Source organism: Magallana gigas, chromosome 8 (assembly GCF_963853765.1).
Source record: "Magallana gigas chromosome 8, xbMagGiga1.1, whole genome shotgun sequence".
NCBI lineage: Eukaryota > Metazoa > Mollusca > Bivalvia > Ostreida > Ostreidae > Magallana > Magallana gigas.
This window is the reverse complement of record NC_088860.1, coordinates 39,583,847-39,600,981: the sequence shown is the minus strand read 5'-3', so window position 1 is coordinate 39,600,981 and position 17,135 is coordinate 39,583,847. Positions and strand designations below refer to the sequence as shown.

At 34.9% G+C, this 17,135-nt stretch overlaps 2 protein-coding genes across 2 annotated transcripts in view; one reads left to right on the top strand and one right to left on the bottom strand.

Annotated features, from left to right (window-relative positions):
- Positions 1-17,135, bottom strand: part of LOC105330688 (26S proteasome non-ATPase regulatory subunit 1) — a 99,224-nt gene that overhangs the window by 27,306 nt on the left and 54,783 nt on the right. The window lies entirely within an intron of this gene.
- On the top strand, positions 4,706-16,854 carry LOC105330687 (D(2) dopamine receptor). Its single transcript, XM_011432554.4, has 3 exons — positions 4,706-5,674; positions 6,179-6,899; positions 14,549-16,854. Exons 2-3 carry the CDS (start codon positions 6,518-6,520, stop codon positions 15,793-15,795), a joined length of 1,629 nt encoding a protein of 542 aa, XP_011430856.3. The 5' UTR covers positions 4,706-5,674; positions 6,179-6,517; the 3' UTR covers positions 15,796-16,854.

Here is a 17,135-nt window from a genome sequence, read left to right as displayed (position 1 = left end):
ATAAAAATCTCTTGCATAAAAACTTTTACATGACTAGCTTTAGCATTAAACAATTTACAAGCAAGATTTAAAAAGGGTAAAAAATAAACCCCAAAAATATGAATTACGTTTAGATTTAGAATTCAATTAATTCTACTTTTAAACTCCCGCTCTCTTTGATGTTGGCAATGATAAAAATTATGACATGTACTGCAAATGATTTCCACACCTTCTTCGTGTTCAGATATCTGCGCCGTCTCGGAGGGATTTATATTTTACGTCATGCTTATCAAACCAGTGACATTTTGTTTTATGTGTTTTGATCCATATGCACTGATGGAAAGAAACATTTTTGCATGTCTGTAATTAAGAAACTTTGTTCCATAAATACTTGAATGTTCCTTAATCAGTTGTTTGCAGAATGAACAGTTCTTTGCAGAACACGAAGCTGGAAGTTTACAGATATTGTCTGAAAAGGAGCGCTAATTGACTATTTCATGTCATTGAGTGGTAAAAACATTTGACTGCATGGTAAGGTGGTATACATTAGCCTGATCAGGTGGTATTATTACATACATATGTGGTTAAGGTGGTCTTTACATAAGATTGGTTAGGTGTTTTTTGTTTGGTGGTTATGTATATTGATAGAGATGAGGTGGCATACATTATGGACAAATCTTATCTACACAAGGAGAAAAGTGGTTAATATGCCTTAAAGATAGAGACTTTAAATGGTTACCTGTATTATAAAATAAGTGGTATTAAATATTTCTTACTTTTATACTTCGTCTAATATTTAAGAACATTGAGGTAACTTAACTATAAATTAATGAAGATAATATTCGTGTTCTCTTTCTCTCTTTATTTCTCAATATAACCTTAGTAAATAGCTAAATGCAGTAAAATCACTTCAAACACTTTGTTGAAATAGAGAATTAAGTTCAAAAGCCAATCAACTTGTCAGTCTTAGATGGGGAGCTAATTGATTAATGACCTTGCTATCTAGTTTTTCCTTTTAATTGATAATTGTGATTTCCCCTCTTTTTATTATTAATCCATGTCCCATAAACCCTCCACATGCTGCGTAACACCGTCACATTACAAAAAACGCTCAGGTAACCCCGGCAACCTCTGACGTCCCTTTCACTTTCCATTCTGTTGCAACACAAGCATTGACGAAAGAGTCATATGATTCTAAGATCACACTGAATTGCACAATGGTTTTATTGGTATTATGAAAGTTTCACATCTCTCTGTTAGCGACCACACCAATTGACAATATATAGTTTTCTTAGGGTTTGAACTTTAAAATGATGAGGTAATATTAGAACAGGGTTTTAATAATTCTTTAAAAAAAAAATTTTTTTGTTGACAGCAATCCTTGCAAAGACTGCAAAATGGTTAACATTTTAGCTTACTGTGGGGAATCATTCAATTCATTGGGGCCAATTTTCATGGATTGTGGGTTTTTTGCTTCTTTGTGGGGATGTAATTTTGTGGATGCATCAGTTTTTAGTTTCAGTGAGAAAACTTAATCTTTCAAAATTGTTTTTCATTAATGATGTAAAGTCATGGGGGAGTGCTAACCACGAATACCACAAAAATTGAGCCACTATGAATTCTAATGATTCCACAGTACAAGAAGCAACCTAATATTGCAAGTAATATTCATTTTATGATATTTTCCCCAATGATATTAATAATGTGTAAATTGACTCAATAACATACCAATTAAACAATTAGTCCCCTGTACAATTTCTAACAGACATCAACACGAAATGAAGAATAATTAAAGGTTAGCCCAAATGAAGCGAAAGGAGGCTGAAAAATATTTATGACCATTAATTTATCAATGATCTATTCCCGTCTTTTCCTGCAGTGTCACCACACCTGACGTCAATTTCTTCCTGCGATTCATGGCTCTATAATTAGCAATGGGCTAGGGCCCAGTCCTTTGTTTTTACAAATTGAAACTTTGCATGTTTCGTCAATACCACCAAAGCGTTTATATTGAAAGGAGTCAATTTAGAAAAGCATGTGGAGATTGCTAACTTGTTGTTAGTGCATTTAATTATAGTTGATCGGTGTGCATGCTAACATTACATTTTGGGTTGGGGATTAACAATGAAAAATGTTTGCAATTTTGAGATTCCAAAAGAGATATTTCCCTGGAGTCAGCAATTTCAATGGATGAAAGTGAGACTATAACAACACAAAGGTGTGGACACTTGGTGGAGCCCGTTGCTTTTGATAACTTTTGAGAGCCATATTACTTGAATTTATTTCATGTTATGAAAGTATCAATCAAAATTTGGTGATGAAAAATATCTTTTTAAGACTGAAAACAAAATTTTCTAAATTTATATAAATATTAATACAGATACCATAGTTACTATTACACAGACTTAAAAAAAAACCCATATATTTTACATTGTAATTACTGTCTCTTTTCTTTGGATGTCATGTCTTAGATTACTAATATCCTCTCTCTTTTTAAACTAACAGTGGATCTCAAGGTCCAGATGACCTCCATAAATAAGTGCTCTTTGTAAACCTCGGTTGCATTTTAGAAAAAGATCTTACAACAAAGTCATATATATTGTTTGTCTCATGGAAGGCTATTTTATGAACAGAATTTATATAAAACTGTTAATTTTTTTTATTTCCGTGCCTATATTTTACAACCATTAAATTGATCGAAACATTGAATAGTTTGTGATAAATAAGCATTCATTTATTTGATCAAAAGTGGTAAGTTCTTTCGTAAAATGCATGGAACCCCGATTCTCAAGGTCACACGAATAGTCCTCTAACAATGGTGAACTGCACTTCTATATTGCAAAAGTCCTTTGCTACAAGCAGGTGTCAAGATTCAAACAAATATAAAATCAAACAGGCTCTTTCATAACTTTAGGATGTTAAGACATCCAATGCCTTTTCTTCATATAAAAATTCTTATACACCCTCTTTTTATGTTTTTGTTCTAAAAGACTGAAGTTCAAATACTGTCAGGAAATATCAAGCCAATATGTGCAGTAAACAGGAGACATTGGACAAAATTATCTAAACTTCAATCAATCTCATCAAGCAAGAGGGGAAATAAGAAGAGAATTAATAACAACTGTTTAGCTACTCCCAAAAATTCTCTGACAGAACCTAAGAAACCAGCTGGGGGGCAAAGCTTGGTATTTTTTATGTTTGCATATGCCACTTGATAGCTATAAACTATTGACATATCACTTGAAGACATAATTATTATGCTAGTACGTAATACACAACAAATTATAATCAATAAACATTGAGAGAGAGAGAGAGAGAGAGAGAGAGAGAGAGAGAGAGAGAGAGAGAGAGACTGCACTGACAACTGTTGTATATTCAGCCTAGGTTTGTACATAAAACATTCCTAACTATTCCTGGTGTCAGCGAGTCCAAATATTTTATTATATTTACATTCTACTGTGTTTTTCCATTAAATTTTGTGATCTTCAAATGCCTCTAAATGCAACAAGTAGTCAAAGGTCAAATCGACGAGTTTTATTATGACGTCACAAACGTTGAACGCTGTAAACTGCAACGTCACAAGCGAAAATCAAAGTTCACGCTTGTGGCTGTTACTGTGGCTCTTCCATTAATATTAACTTACCCTTAGGATAAGATAGGAATTTTAAGGTATGAATCACATTTGCAGACAAGGCAAGAAGTTAAAAAAATGTAAATATAAGCATTAAATCATGATTTTTTGAAGTATACACTCTCATAACTGCAGCGGTGTGTGCATACAAATTTTCTTAACGCGCTAACGCGCGTTACTCAATTTGTATGCACACACCGCTGCAGTTATGAGAGTGTATACTTCAAAAAATCATGATTCAATGCTATAATGGACACACAAAATTCAAACACATTACATGACTGCAAAACATAAATACTGTGATAATAAATGCCATATTAGTCTGAGAACAGCTGTATTTCAGTACAGTTAACCCCCAATAAGTATAAATCATTCTCTATTTTTTTCTTACAACTGTTTACATATTTCCGGTTTCCCATCTTTCCAATCTGCAGCATGTTATGTAAAACACTTCCCTAAAAATAAAAGCAGTATGACCTTGACATTTGCCCTTGACCCAGAGCGGAAGGATATAAAATAACATAGTCAGGAAAGAGAACAAAAATTACATCATATTTAATAACATTTTTAGACAGGCATGAGTCATCATTAAAGGAAACTTTAATACAGAAGTGATAAAACTTAGTGATTATACTGAGAGTGCATAATATTGCATCACTCAGTGATAAGAAAATGGATTTCTAATGAGATCGTAGTAACAGTATCAAGGCCTGCATGTGGCATTATTAAGAAATAGAAATCATAAGAATTCTCAAAAATTCCAAAAAAGAAATTCATTATCTCTCTCTCTCTCTCTCTCTCTCTCTCTCTCTCTCTCTCTCTCTCTCTCTCTCTCTCTCTGTAATTGGCTATCATTTTTACACTCATTTCATGATGCAACATCAACTGATTGATAACATGTGAAACATACTGTCACCACAAAAAGAAGCAGACAGCAAAAAAAAAAAACCCCAAAAAACAAAGAAAATAAAAATCTAAACAATGGACACACATGAACAAAAAAAATTGACCCCCCCCCATATTTTTCAACTCAACGACAGACACCATGCACCAAGGTATAATATTTCAGTATTGGTTCTAAGCTAGGTGATATATAACATTATCGGATGTCTGGCTTCCCTCTTGAGATAAAGCGAGGAGGCATCTCTTGTCTAACACCGGAGCCTCCAAATCTCCATCACTGATCACATCTAATTCAAAGGAGCACCATGGATCAATGGCAGGTTTGGAATCAGGTGTTCAGAGCTAAGGGCCAAGAGAGTTCGACAATCTCTCTCACTTACCACTTGTAGAGAAACCCTCTTTGGCCAATGGAAAACAAATCTGGATACATGTGAAAATTTTTCTTTTCTTCTAATCATCAAAGTTTGATGAAAGTTTGATGTTGTTGGATTATTTTTTTTTTTACCGTGGCTATATAAATTCAAAGTGCACAAAAAATTTGGAAGAACTTTCATATACTTGGATAAATAGATTACATTTTAACTGGACAATTTATTCTATTGCAAACTGCCAGAAATACTGTAAGAAAATTTCTGGAAAGCATATAGCTTCCAGTTGTTGAAAACTTTGTCAAAGGCCTCTTGAGAACTGCATTGATACTGGCTGCACACAAACAGGTGCTAAATATAACATTCAAATAACGGGAGCCTAATTATCATTTGAGTTAGCACTTCTGATACTGTCAATTCCATTTAAGCTTGCAGCTTACAATGCTCGACCACTAAGTGTAGAAATACGGAGGACTTAAGATTCATTTTCTAACTAAGAGGTGGAATTAAAAATAAAATTCATTTTTAAAAAAATCCCCTATCTTGTAATTCAGTATATCGGAACCCCCTAAATCCTTTATTCCAGAATTGGAGTAAAATGGACCCCTCATCGCTTCAGTGGGATAATGATCGGCAACAATACAGGTAGAAAGCTTTAATGGGATAGATTTTTTCCTCAGTGAGTGAATGAGGCTGAACAGAATAGGACCAATTAATAAAACGGCTGAATGATCCCCGCACTTCTGATGGAATCTACAGTGACTGTCGGAGATACAAATTCTGTGTGATACAGGTAATTGTTTTATTTGTCTGTTTACTTGATTTCATGTTAGTTGACAATGATCTATGTTGAATTGGTTTGTTTTAATTCAAGTAGCTCCTCCATTTTTCTCCTAAATTTTGAGTTCAGATTATAATTATGATACTAAAGAAATATAATTTAAAATAAATTTTTTTTTTTTTATTTTAGAAAGAATTATATTTTTAAAATGTTTGCACACATATTACTCTCTTATTAAAAAAAAATTAGTAATGTATGAAACTAATATATCCCCAAAGATGTAAAAAAAAAAAAAGAAGAAAAGAAATGAATTAAATAAAAGCGCGACTTGCTTTCATCATTGGTAATAACTTTATCATAGAAAGTAGAGAAACTGGTCATAAACAACAGTTTTAATCAATACACTGCTGCAATCTGTCAAATTCGGATCATTTTTATTGCGGTATTTCTTCCCCTTCAAACTTTATGCATTTAATACATAGGTTACAGTTGTTTCTTTTTTTTTTGCCCCAACAGGAAAATAAATTACAGTGAGGGACTATAAGGCCCAAAGTATTTCCTTTTCCATTCAACTGTGGAAAATAACTTGCATTCTACTATTCCTGAATGGGGAAAAAACTCTGAATGAGTTGGAGTTTCACAAAAAGAAGAAATATATTTGAAATTTTTAAGAAAATTACTCTCCTGTGCAGTTAAAAAATTAGAAAATAATTGTGGATGCTTTCAAAGTTGTCACCATGGAATTAAGACAGAAGAAAGTGAATTAAGGTGTGTTCAATCTTAGGGACGGAATATAATATTCCCTGTACCCAAGTGCAAATTGTTGAAAATTTCCAGGAGAAACAAATTTCTTAAATGCCGGTTGGAAATGTAACCGCGTATTACACCAACACTTCGCTCGAACAAGGAATAACCAATGGAATGTTTCTGGTGGAAAATACAAGTGTTCAACTGAAGACAAATGAGTGTCCATTCTACCATGGAGTACTCAACGGATCAGTCAACTGTAGTGAAAATCTGGCCATTGTGGACGAGCCACGGGGCTACAATTGGCCCATTCTGTTTCTGACCCCCCTGATATTCTTTGGGGTGGGTGGGAATATTTTGGTGTGCATGGCCATTTCCCTGGAGAAACGGTTACAGAGTGTGACAAATTATTTTCTTCTTTCTCTAGCTATCACGGACCTACTAGTTTGCATCATAGTTATGCCGTTTACAGTGATAAATGATTTTGCAGGTAAGGAATTCCCTGTCCCCCCATAGCTGTAACTCCCCTAAACCCTCACCACATATCCAAATATTTTACATTCTTCCACAATCTACCCCTCATATATGAAATAAACAGATATATCAAACATATCGCATAAAAAATTACTTCAATTTCATACTCAACTCAAAATGTATTTTTCTATACCAAACCACAAAACCTGTCCATGTACATGTAAATACCAGTACATGTAATCCCACAAAGCGTCTGCGCTGCATGCAATCACATCACAACATGCATCGCAAAAAGAATGAAAAAGAGCAATAATCCCGCTCAGGGCTCTACGGAGAAAATGCTGAGAGACTAGAACGCACTACTTGACTACAACAAATTAAACACAAAAAAAAACCCAAAAAAGAAACAATTCAATTTGCTATTACATTGATCTTATACAAGGTTAAACACACACAAAAAACCTAGAGGCGCAGATCCACCTTAACCATCATTTACAAATTATCAGTGGGTCTGTGAGAGAGGAAAGGGAAACGTACATTACAAGAATTGACTCTGTAGCTGGAATTAACTGCAGGTAATTGTTAAAATGAGATAAAGAGTCCATGGGGGCAATTCCAGTGTTTTTCTTTAATTAACATTAAGCTTCAGGGGGCAGACTTTTCTATCCCTTGTCTGGTGTGGCTACTACAGCTATTTAACACAGAACAGAGTCTTGGGGTCTTGCTGCACAGTGAAAGTGATAACTAGGATCCGGTAACAACAGAGAGCAGTGATGGTGATAGCATGTCTGTCTGAGATGTGAGCTTCTGTGAACTATTCGTTGTAAGAGAGAGAGAGAGAGAGAGAGAGAGAGAGAGAGAATTAAGGAGAGAATGAGATACAAAGTAATGACTATAAATAAATGAAATTAAATTTTCAATTTAGGTATGTTTCCAAAGATTTCACATATAAAGGAAAATTACAGGTTATAAAACTTTATTACAAATATTTCCATTTTGACTCAAATTTAACTGAGAGAACACTGGCTGCCTGACACAGACACATATCAAAGAGTCCAAACTTCTACTTTCTACATGTGGTATTGCAATAATCCCAACACATTCTGTCATCATAGAAAGCAGTGTTCATATGAAGCATCAGGAATCTAGCTCAATTAGACCCATTAAACAGATTCAAAACCCAGCCTCCCCATTCGGATCAGAAGATGCAGGGCTGAGATTTAGGAGAGAAACAACCCATTTCTTTGGGCCTATCTCTGCAGGCAGTATTCTTTTCTTCTGAATCTTCTTTTTCCCTTGCCCCAATACGTCAGAGTTAATTAACATTAGGAGAAAAAAAATCGCCCATTACACAATTCCACACCTGAGGAAACACATCTGCGTTATTAATTAATATTTCCCCCAATTTCTCTACAGTGGGTGTGGATTTAATGCCAGCAGTTACCGAGTAAAATCCTCCATAAACCGTCTATAATCATCAAATAAATCAGGTTTATGAACTTCTGGCTTTAAGCTTATTAGGATTTGTAACAGTAGCAACAAGTTAATTAATGTAATAATTAGGTTAATCAATCAGTCCTCCTTTTTCTCTTTATGACCACAATACAAAAAGCAGTTTTCTTCTGTTTGATGACAACAATGAAAATTCTTTTGTGTTACCATCATTTCATGCCAAAACTACCCCAAACTACAGTGCAACTTGAGTAAGCAGAATTCAATGTTCACTTTAAAGCCATTTTAAGCTGACCTAATTATGAAATACGTGACATAATTATCAAACTGCCTTCTGGATTTGAAAGATATTGTCTCTCTCCAGACAGTTGTATCCAGGACTATTTTCATTTATTTTCAAATTACTTGAAGTTAATGCAAAATATTTAACATCAACGTTAAAGAGTCTGTAAATATCAACTAAAAAAGAGAAAGGAACATAAAAAGGTGGTCATTATAACATGACTATCATTTAAATTAACCATATTAATTGTCATTTAATGTGCTAAAGATGCATGGAAAATTCTATTTTCGTAATGAATTTTCTTTGCTCTTTTACTTTATCTTTCACAAAATGAATTAATTTCACCAGATCAATAGCTGCATGCGGCAGCAATATTCCATCTAAACTTTTCATTACACAATTTCAGCTTTATCTTCCATTTAACATATCATACCCATTTGCAGTAATTAACTTGATAAGCCAGCAAATTGATGAACTGTAATTTTTCTCCCTCTAAAACAAAGTCAAAATAATCTCGCAAACTCAACACCTCAGAAGCTATAACGACCATATTCAAATCATAGATATGACTGTAAAATTATAGAGAAAGCAATTTGCTTTTGGAGAAAATGGCATTTGCTGTGAATGAATTCATGTTTTTCCTGATGATAAATGTCTTGCATATCATAATTCATCTAAATCTATGGCAATAAATGGCCTAGCCTCTTTCTACAGATGACTGAAATACATGTATCAGATAATAACTGCAAATTAACCAATATTCATGACCGAGATGAATGCATATTAATATATCGTCACACCTTTTGAAGCTTACTTATCTCAAACAATACAGATCATAACTATTACAGTACTTCTTATTCCTTTATAACATATTGCAATGAATTCATAGTACAAATACATCATCAAAGATAATAGCTTATCACTTGCTAAATTGAGAGAGCTTCAGCGATCGTATATTTTCTATCAATAAGCACATAAGCATCTTGTTCCAATGCTAGCATAATCCTGAGAAAATCTTACATTAATTAGTACCATCGAATACAAGACCATTTCTATCAGAAATTAATAGAGCTATTTGCCAGAAAGGCCCAAAATTCTGCAGCATACATCATCATCTCATGCACAGGAAATTGACTGACAACAGTATAATATTTCTTTATATGAAAATTCATTGCTCCCCAATTAACCAAGTCATCTACCAATTCCTTCCTCAATATGGCCATTTGTCACTTATTCATGTCCGCCTGCAGAAACTGGAAGCCTCTGACCATTCCATGGGATGGGCATTCCAATCTCGATTTCTTTGTTCTTCGGTTCATCAATGACCTCTCTTAACCTATCAATCCATCATCGTACTAACAAAATGACTACATGGAGTAAAACCTTCCTTTTCCTTTTTTTTCTTTGAATTTATTTACACCTTAATTTCAGCAACAAGCTGGCTGTACTGAATAAAGGTGGCCATATTTATGATCATTCACCTTTTTGTGAACATGACATTTCTTTGACCTTCTGAATACCCATTCAAGCTTTAATTAAACTAATTATGAAACATAAGCATCAAAGCTTGAGCACTTATCCACGGTACCCTCTTCATAATCGACTGGGTGCACTTAGGAGTTTGTTTGGCTTCACCAATAACATCCCTGCGCGACCTTGTTGAAATTTGATTAAAAAGGAGCGAGGGTGATTGTTCTGAGATTTATAAAGGGAGATAATTCTAAATGGAGTTCCTTTATTACCAATACACAGCAGGGCCCGATACAGAGAAAACATTTTCCTAATGCTTTGATGTCGACACTTGCCGCTATGTAAACATCTAATTATCTCCGAGTCTGCCTCATCTAAGGTACTTTATGTATAAGCAGAGGCTAAATGAAAAGAGTTATGTCCCCTTGACTGGTCAGGCTGACAATAATGACCACAGTATTAACTTAATCATTGGGTGAATCAGCACAGAATTCAATTCATAGGACCAATATTAGATCTTTTCCCTATCCCATATACTAAATTTTTTTTTTTACCAATTTCAATCCGTCTACAGAATAATTCTGGCAATACAAAATAAGAGGGGTATTAATTCATCTTTACCACTCTACCATGCCTGGCTATTGGACGACTGCTTCAGCATAAACTAAAACAGAATGGCATTATGGGCTTCTGATGAAAGCGTACTCTCAAGATACCAAATAAATCCATACAGTCGGAACAATTAGATCCATTAAGCCGTAAAAACCCTTGCTCTCATAACTAGAGCAAGCGGAAAGACAAATTCCGCACACAAACAAGATGCCTACAAATTAATATCTAGATTAGTTCCACAAATATAACAGTTTAATTACTGGTTATATAACAGGCAATCCTTTACATCACGATGTCAATGCAATACTTCAGAGAGGTAGAGTATTTCTATTCCAGAGAGAGAGAGAGAGAGAGAGAGAGAGAGAGTAAATGAAGAAGGAGGAGTTCTCAAGCAAATCATTTAGTAGTTTTAAGCTTCCTCTTTAGTGAGATTAATTATCACTAAATTTAATGGTGGGGAAAGCTGTTGAAATAAATGAAAGAATGCAAAAAACTTAAACATTTTTTGGCAGCTCTTTGGAATATCAACAAGACCTTAAACAAGCGCTAATTTCTCCCCCTGCCAATATTATTCCAGTATTCCAAACACTCTCAACAAATAATTCCACTGCCCCTGCATTCATCTCTGCAAAAATGCTTTCTAACTGGCCATTAGAAATTTCTCCTCGCCCCTGAAGAATGGGGTTAACGAGATTGAACCCTTCCTAATTTACCAGTAAGCTACCTGAAGACAGAGTATTAAAGCGGGGAAAAGGTAGAAGGGAGGAGGCCTTGCTGGGAAAAACTTCCAACGTTTGAAACTCATGATCAAAATATTAACCCCATTACCAAAATCAGGGCATACCTTTTGATCCTCATTTACCCAATTTGAAAATTTTGTAAATTTTGACACCATTCATGAGCTCTACAAACTAAAGAAATGATAGAAGGAAAATAGTTCCAATTTCTAAATTGGCTAGAGAAGCCAGCAGCCTACATGCAGCAGATGGAATGTTTGAAATTCTGACCGCTTGTCACTGTTTCCCATTACAGGGCCCTATTAACCTGCATGCTGCTGAGATGGAGTGCATTTCAATATTTACTTGACCAGTTAACTGATACAGACCCCCCTATCCCCTGCCGAGATCAAAATCCATGTACATGTATGAACGAACTCTTAACCAAAAATGAAAGCTTTTGCTTCACCTGAAAAAATTAATGAAATACAGGAATTTATACAAAGATTTTTTTCACTTCATTCCTTCACTACCAGATTCTTATCTGTTTCTTGTTTTCATAGCTGATATTTAATTTATAATCATATCAATTCACACTAAACATTTATCAATTTGTGCTGATAAGATCATAAGACTATTTCAGGCAATTTAGTTTTCCACTAAAAAAAAATAAAATCAAGATGTAACCCCAGTAAGATTTTACACTTTCAGAGATGAGTTGATACTATTTAATTAAGTCAATTAATCGATTAACCAATTGGTCTGTATACATTATTTAGCATTTAGGATGGCTTATTTTTCTATCTACCTCTTTTCTGAATCTTTCATAGGAAATTAGGTTTCATATAAATTTTTACAAAAACAAGATACGTAATAACAAGAATTTCACTTCACATTAATTTTACAATAGGTTTTTGGTGCTTAATTTATAGTCATATTCTTTGCACTTATTTTGTAATTCACCACGAATTTTACATGACATTCATTTGAAGACACAACCTCTGCAAGTGAATGGAACTAGTTATCTCCCTTTTGTAACGATCAGGACCCTCAGAATCAGCTGGCATTTAAATACATCTTTATTAGTTAAAGAAGCGAGCAACAACAGAGAAATTCACTTAAGAGTGAACCCTAATCTGTAGTTATTCTTGACTTTTGTGGCCCAGCCTTTGCCTGAAGAAACTGTACTGGTCAACAGAGTTTGATGACCCTATCAACTCTTGTATGTGTGTGGCAAATACCATAATGTTCCACTACTATTGCTAAGTGGAACCTCTTTCATTTCATGCACAAACACTTTTCCTGCACCTAACCACTGTCATCCATCATTCATTATAACATACTAGGACATTCTGTCAATATTTTTGTTTGTTCTGTTGGATCATAACTATATTTATAGTCTTGTAAATAAGAATGGCATATGTTGAAAAGGATTATTACATTTTATCAAAACTAAGTTCTCTTTTTGAGAGAGAGAGAGAGAGAGAGAGAGAGAGAGAGAGAGAGAGAGAGAGAGAGAGAGAGAGAAGGGATGGAATATGTCCTTAGACAAAATGAACATCTCCAGAAAACAGCTTTATACATACAATTATCAAAAGCATAAGTATTCTCATTTCCCTATGTATGTCCATTGGAAGCTAGTTTGCCCTGTCAAAATATTCAGCCTTCTGATTATGACAAACGATCTCCAAACTCATAAATTCGGGATGAGCTGAAAAAGACTTATTTATCATATGTACAGAAACAGACACTAAAAAGCGATAAATGGGCACCAAGAGAAAACTGAACAGAAATTCCACCTACACGATTAAATAAGAGATTGAGTCTCGTGCTATAGCAGCGTTATGTTATTCATGTTTTATCGCTGATCTCGGGATGATTTTGTGGGAGATTTAAGAAGCATCGTGCTGAATACGATTCCCAGCGATGATTAATTTCAATCGTAATCGGACCAAATTTAGAGATAAATTCCCCTTCTCCAATCATTAGCCAGAGAATCACAAATTACCATCAGAGCATCCATTCAAATCAAGTAACAGACTAATCCTGGGATCCCAAGCTCCAAAATTCTATGAAAAATTGGTCACTTTATCTGCCATTGATAGCGCTCCAATCAATTACCGTCTGTGATGTAACTGGTCTCTCATTGAATGCCAAACCAAGGTTTATTGTAAACATACAATACAAAGAAATTAACAGAGAAGCAGATTAACGCCATTAAAAAATATCAGACAGTGGAACGTAATAAAACGGTCCTTGGCCGCAAAAAAATAAAGGAAAAACATAACCTTTCCTCTCCTTTCACAAATAGCTCGTTACAATTGATGAAAATGGACGGAAATAGGACAAATAACAGCCTATATAAAAAGTAAAGAATAAAATTAACCTTGAATTTTTCATCATTGTCAATACCAATAAATAGATTGATTCAAGGTGGGCTTTGTGAATTGAAGAGTTTTTATTGATAAAACAATATATAAAATGGGCAATAAAAGAAAAAAGAGTCATAACTCACATCTTGCCAATTTATGAATCAAGCATTTGTACTATAAAGACCATTATTAATTCGTAAAGATTTTTCTTTTCTTTTTTTCCCATTGACAAAATGGGAAAACTATTGAGGAAGCCATTAAGAATGAGCAAGTCGTGAATAGAAATTCATTGACGGTCTCAACCTTTCCACCATATATCAATCAAACGGCTATATTTCCCATGAAATTTCAGTTTTAAACTAATTGTTTTTTTGTTTTCTTTAAGTGCAATTGCAAAAAAAGAAAACACATCAAATTTCAATATTAAATTGATGCCTTAATTGATGCTATTTTACTTCTTTGTTGTATATTTTGAAGAGTGGGTGAATGAATTTAAATAAATAACGGTTATGTAAAACAAAACCCCTTCTCCACTGACCTCCATGTTCCTCATACCAATTCTTTCCTACTCACTACAACTTTTACTCAAAGAATGAAATCAAGTTATTACTTTCTTAAAACATTCCCAAGCTCCTCATACCAATTCTCTAAATGCACTCATTGTAAATTTTGCTAAAAAAAACCCTGCTTAATAAATCAAATTGTTATACTCTATTTCTTGAGTGATACTTAATGAACTTTGACCCTGCCTCTGTTTCAGGGTACTGGTTATTTGGACCAATCATCTGTAACCTCTATGTGACGGCTGATGTCTTGATGTGCACCGCCTCCATCCTCCACCTCTGTACCATATCCTTAGACCGCTACATGGCTATCCGCTCCCCGCTAACCACCAGAAACATCTCCAAGTCCGTCGTGGTCATCAAACTGGCCATCGTCTGGGTCACCTCTATCGCCATCTCCAGTCCAATCACCATATTAGGATTTATAAATGAGAGCAACGTTTTTTCGAACCAGCACTGTGCTTTATCAAACGGTAACTTCAAGATCTACGGATCCGTCTGTGCTTTTTTCATTCCGCTACTCATCATGGTTTTGTCTTATGGACTGACATTGTATACGTTAATAAGCCAATCTCAGAAGCTTCATGCTCAAGGGAAGGAGAATGAACAACCCGTCATACGAAGGTCCCTGAGCAGGAAGCCATTAAAGCGAGGGACCAGAGTCCGATTTCAGACCAGAAATCGAAGCACTCATCACCAAGAAGAGGCTGATGAGCATTTATACACGCCCATAATAAATCGCAAATCTATCCCCAAAACATCCTTACATTCTAGCATGGAAAACATGTGCGAAACTTCTAGCCAGAAAGGTACATGTGCAACCTCTCCATTAATAGACAATCATCATCAATCTAGAAAAATTCCCACAAAAGAATTCAGCATGTCAGATTCTAGCTGCCATCTTAATATCGACCATGGGTCCAATGACCAGTCCAAAGAAATTGTGCCTTGGACTAGGACAAGATTAATTCTACCCAACGGCCATACCAGCAATCTGAGGGGACTAGTCAGAAAGCACCAGTTAGTTCTCAAGGCGACCAGCATATTGCTGATGAAGAAAACACACATTAAGAAGCTAGATGACGTCCATACAGAGCAGAAGGCTTCTAAAGTGATTGGGATAGTGTTCATAATCTTTGTAGTGTGCTGGGCACCGTTCTTCATTCTCAACATTATGACTCCTCTGTGTAAGGACTGTAGGATTCAGCCTGCATTGTTTGCCTCCTTCAACTGGTTGGGTTACATTTCTAGCACCCTGAACCCGATCATCTACACCATGTTTAACAAGACATTCAAGTTGACCTTCAAGAAACTCCTGCTGTGTCGCTACGACCGTATCCAACGTAAACAAAGGGCCCAGAGTTGGATGGTCAGCAATGGATCATTCTATCACAATGGCTCCGACTCAAACAACAGTATAGACAAGTGTGACACTCCATGCTGATCATTGAGTACAGGCTGTCAACCATGTGACAATTGCTGGTCAACCATGTGACAATTGCTGGTCAACCACGTGACAATTGCTGGAAACATCATATCACATGTGACAGACACTCAGGTGACTTACTTGATCTTGTGTGACAATATCTTTAACATGTGGATCAAGATACAGCTGTACACAATATGTTGATCATATGAAAGTCATGCGACAATACATGTCATTGATGTGTGACTTTCCATGTGGATCATGTGACATGCCTATCATGCACCAATTGGAAACAAAATTCAAATCTTGTGACAATTGGGGAAAATGCCAAGCATGTGATCTGTTGGAAACAATTCATGTGATGTATTGTGTAAGAAACCGTGAGGTCTGACATGGAGTGATGTGATGTAAAATGTAACTGTATCGCACTGAAGAAAACAAGGAAGACTGGAAACTCTATCATATTGTGATAATTGTGATTCCTGGAGTTGTGTCTTTGAAGTGTACCAATAAATGAGGAACATTATAAGTGACCATCTAGAAATTGATACATTGTGACACAAAAATGTGTAGGAAATAGTCTAAACCATTTTGATATCTCATCCAATTCCAGTGGTTTATATTACATCTGATTTTGACTTTTTCTAAAGACTGAGGACGCTATTTACTGGATTCTAAATACTTATCCTTCTACTAGTTAATTATACTGAAACTGACCATCCTTAACTAAGGATTTTGGACTGTATTCTGTGGTTTTAAATTTCGAGATTGAACAATTCTGATTTTGTATGGAGTGTCCAATTTCAGAGGAGACTATAACTTGAAGAATTTTGAATTCTTATTAATGATTCACAATTTCATTGTGTGAACTCTAAACTGATGATTCTGATTGAGAATTACATTTATGGCATACTCATAAAAGACTATATTTCAAACTGTGATAGACTTTAACAAGATAACTCAGTAATCTATTTTATTGAACTTTTATGCATGTCTTTCTGTGAATATTACTATATGTATAGATCCATGATATTAAAAAAAAAATGCCAAATCACCAAAAGTGTTCTGGCCTCTTCAGATGTTTTTATCAGTGATATATATTTAGTCATCATCAAATGAGACTGAAATTGATGTACTATTTTAGACCTTCCCCCAGAAAAACGTTTTCCCTTATCAAGAACCCACCTTACTTAGCTAAGTCTTTTGAGAAGACAATAAATATAGATCCCATACATTAATCCAATATTTTCCCAGAAAATCATCAACCAATTGATTACTTTAAGTTTCGTGTCAATGCGTGCAGCACCTAAGTCACAAGGAATATTCAATGAGCAACAAATCCTTTTAAGTCTCGGCCA

Bases quoted from the DNA above. Each gene is read 5' to 3' on its own strand.
- LOC105330687 (XM_011432554.4), top strand. From the start codon at position 6,518: ATGCCGGTTGGAAATGTAACCGCGTATTACACCAACACTTCGCTCGAA. The intron at 6,900-14,548 runs GTAAGGAATTCC...CCTCTGTTTCAG, and splicing joins AGTGATAAATGATTTTGCAG to GGTACTGGTTATTTGGACCA.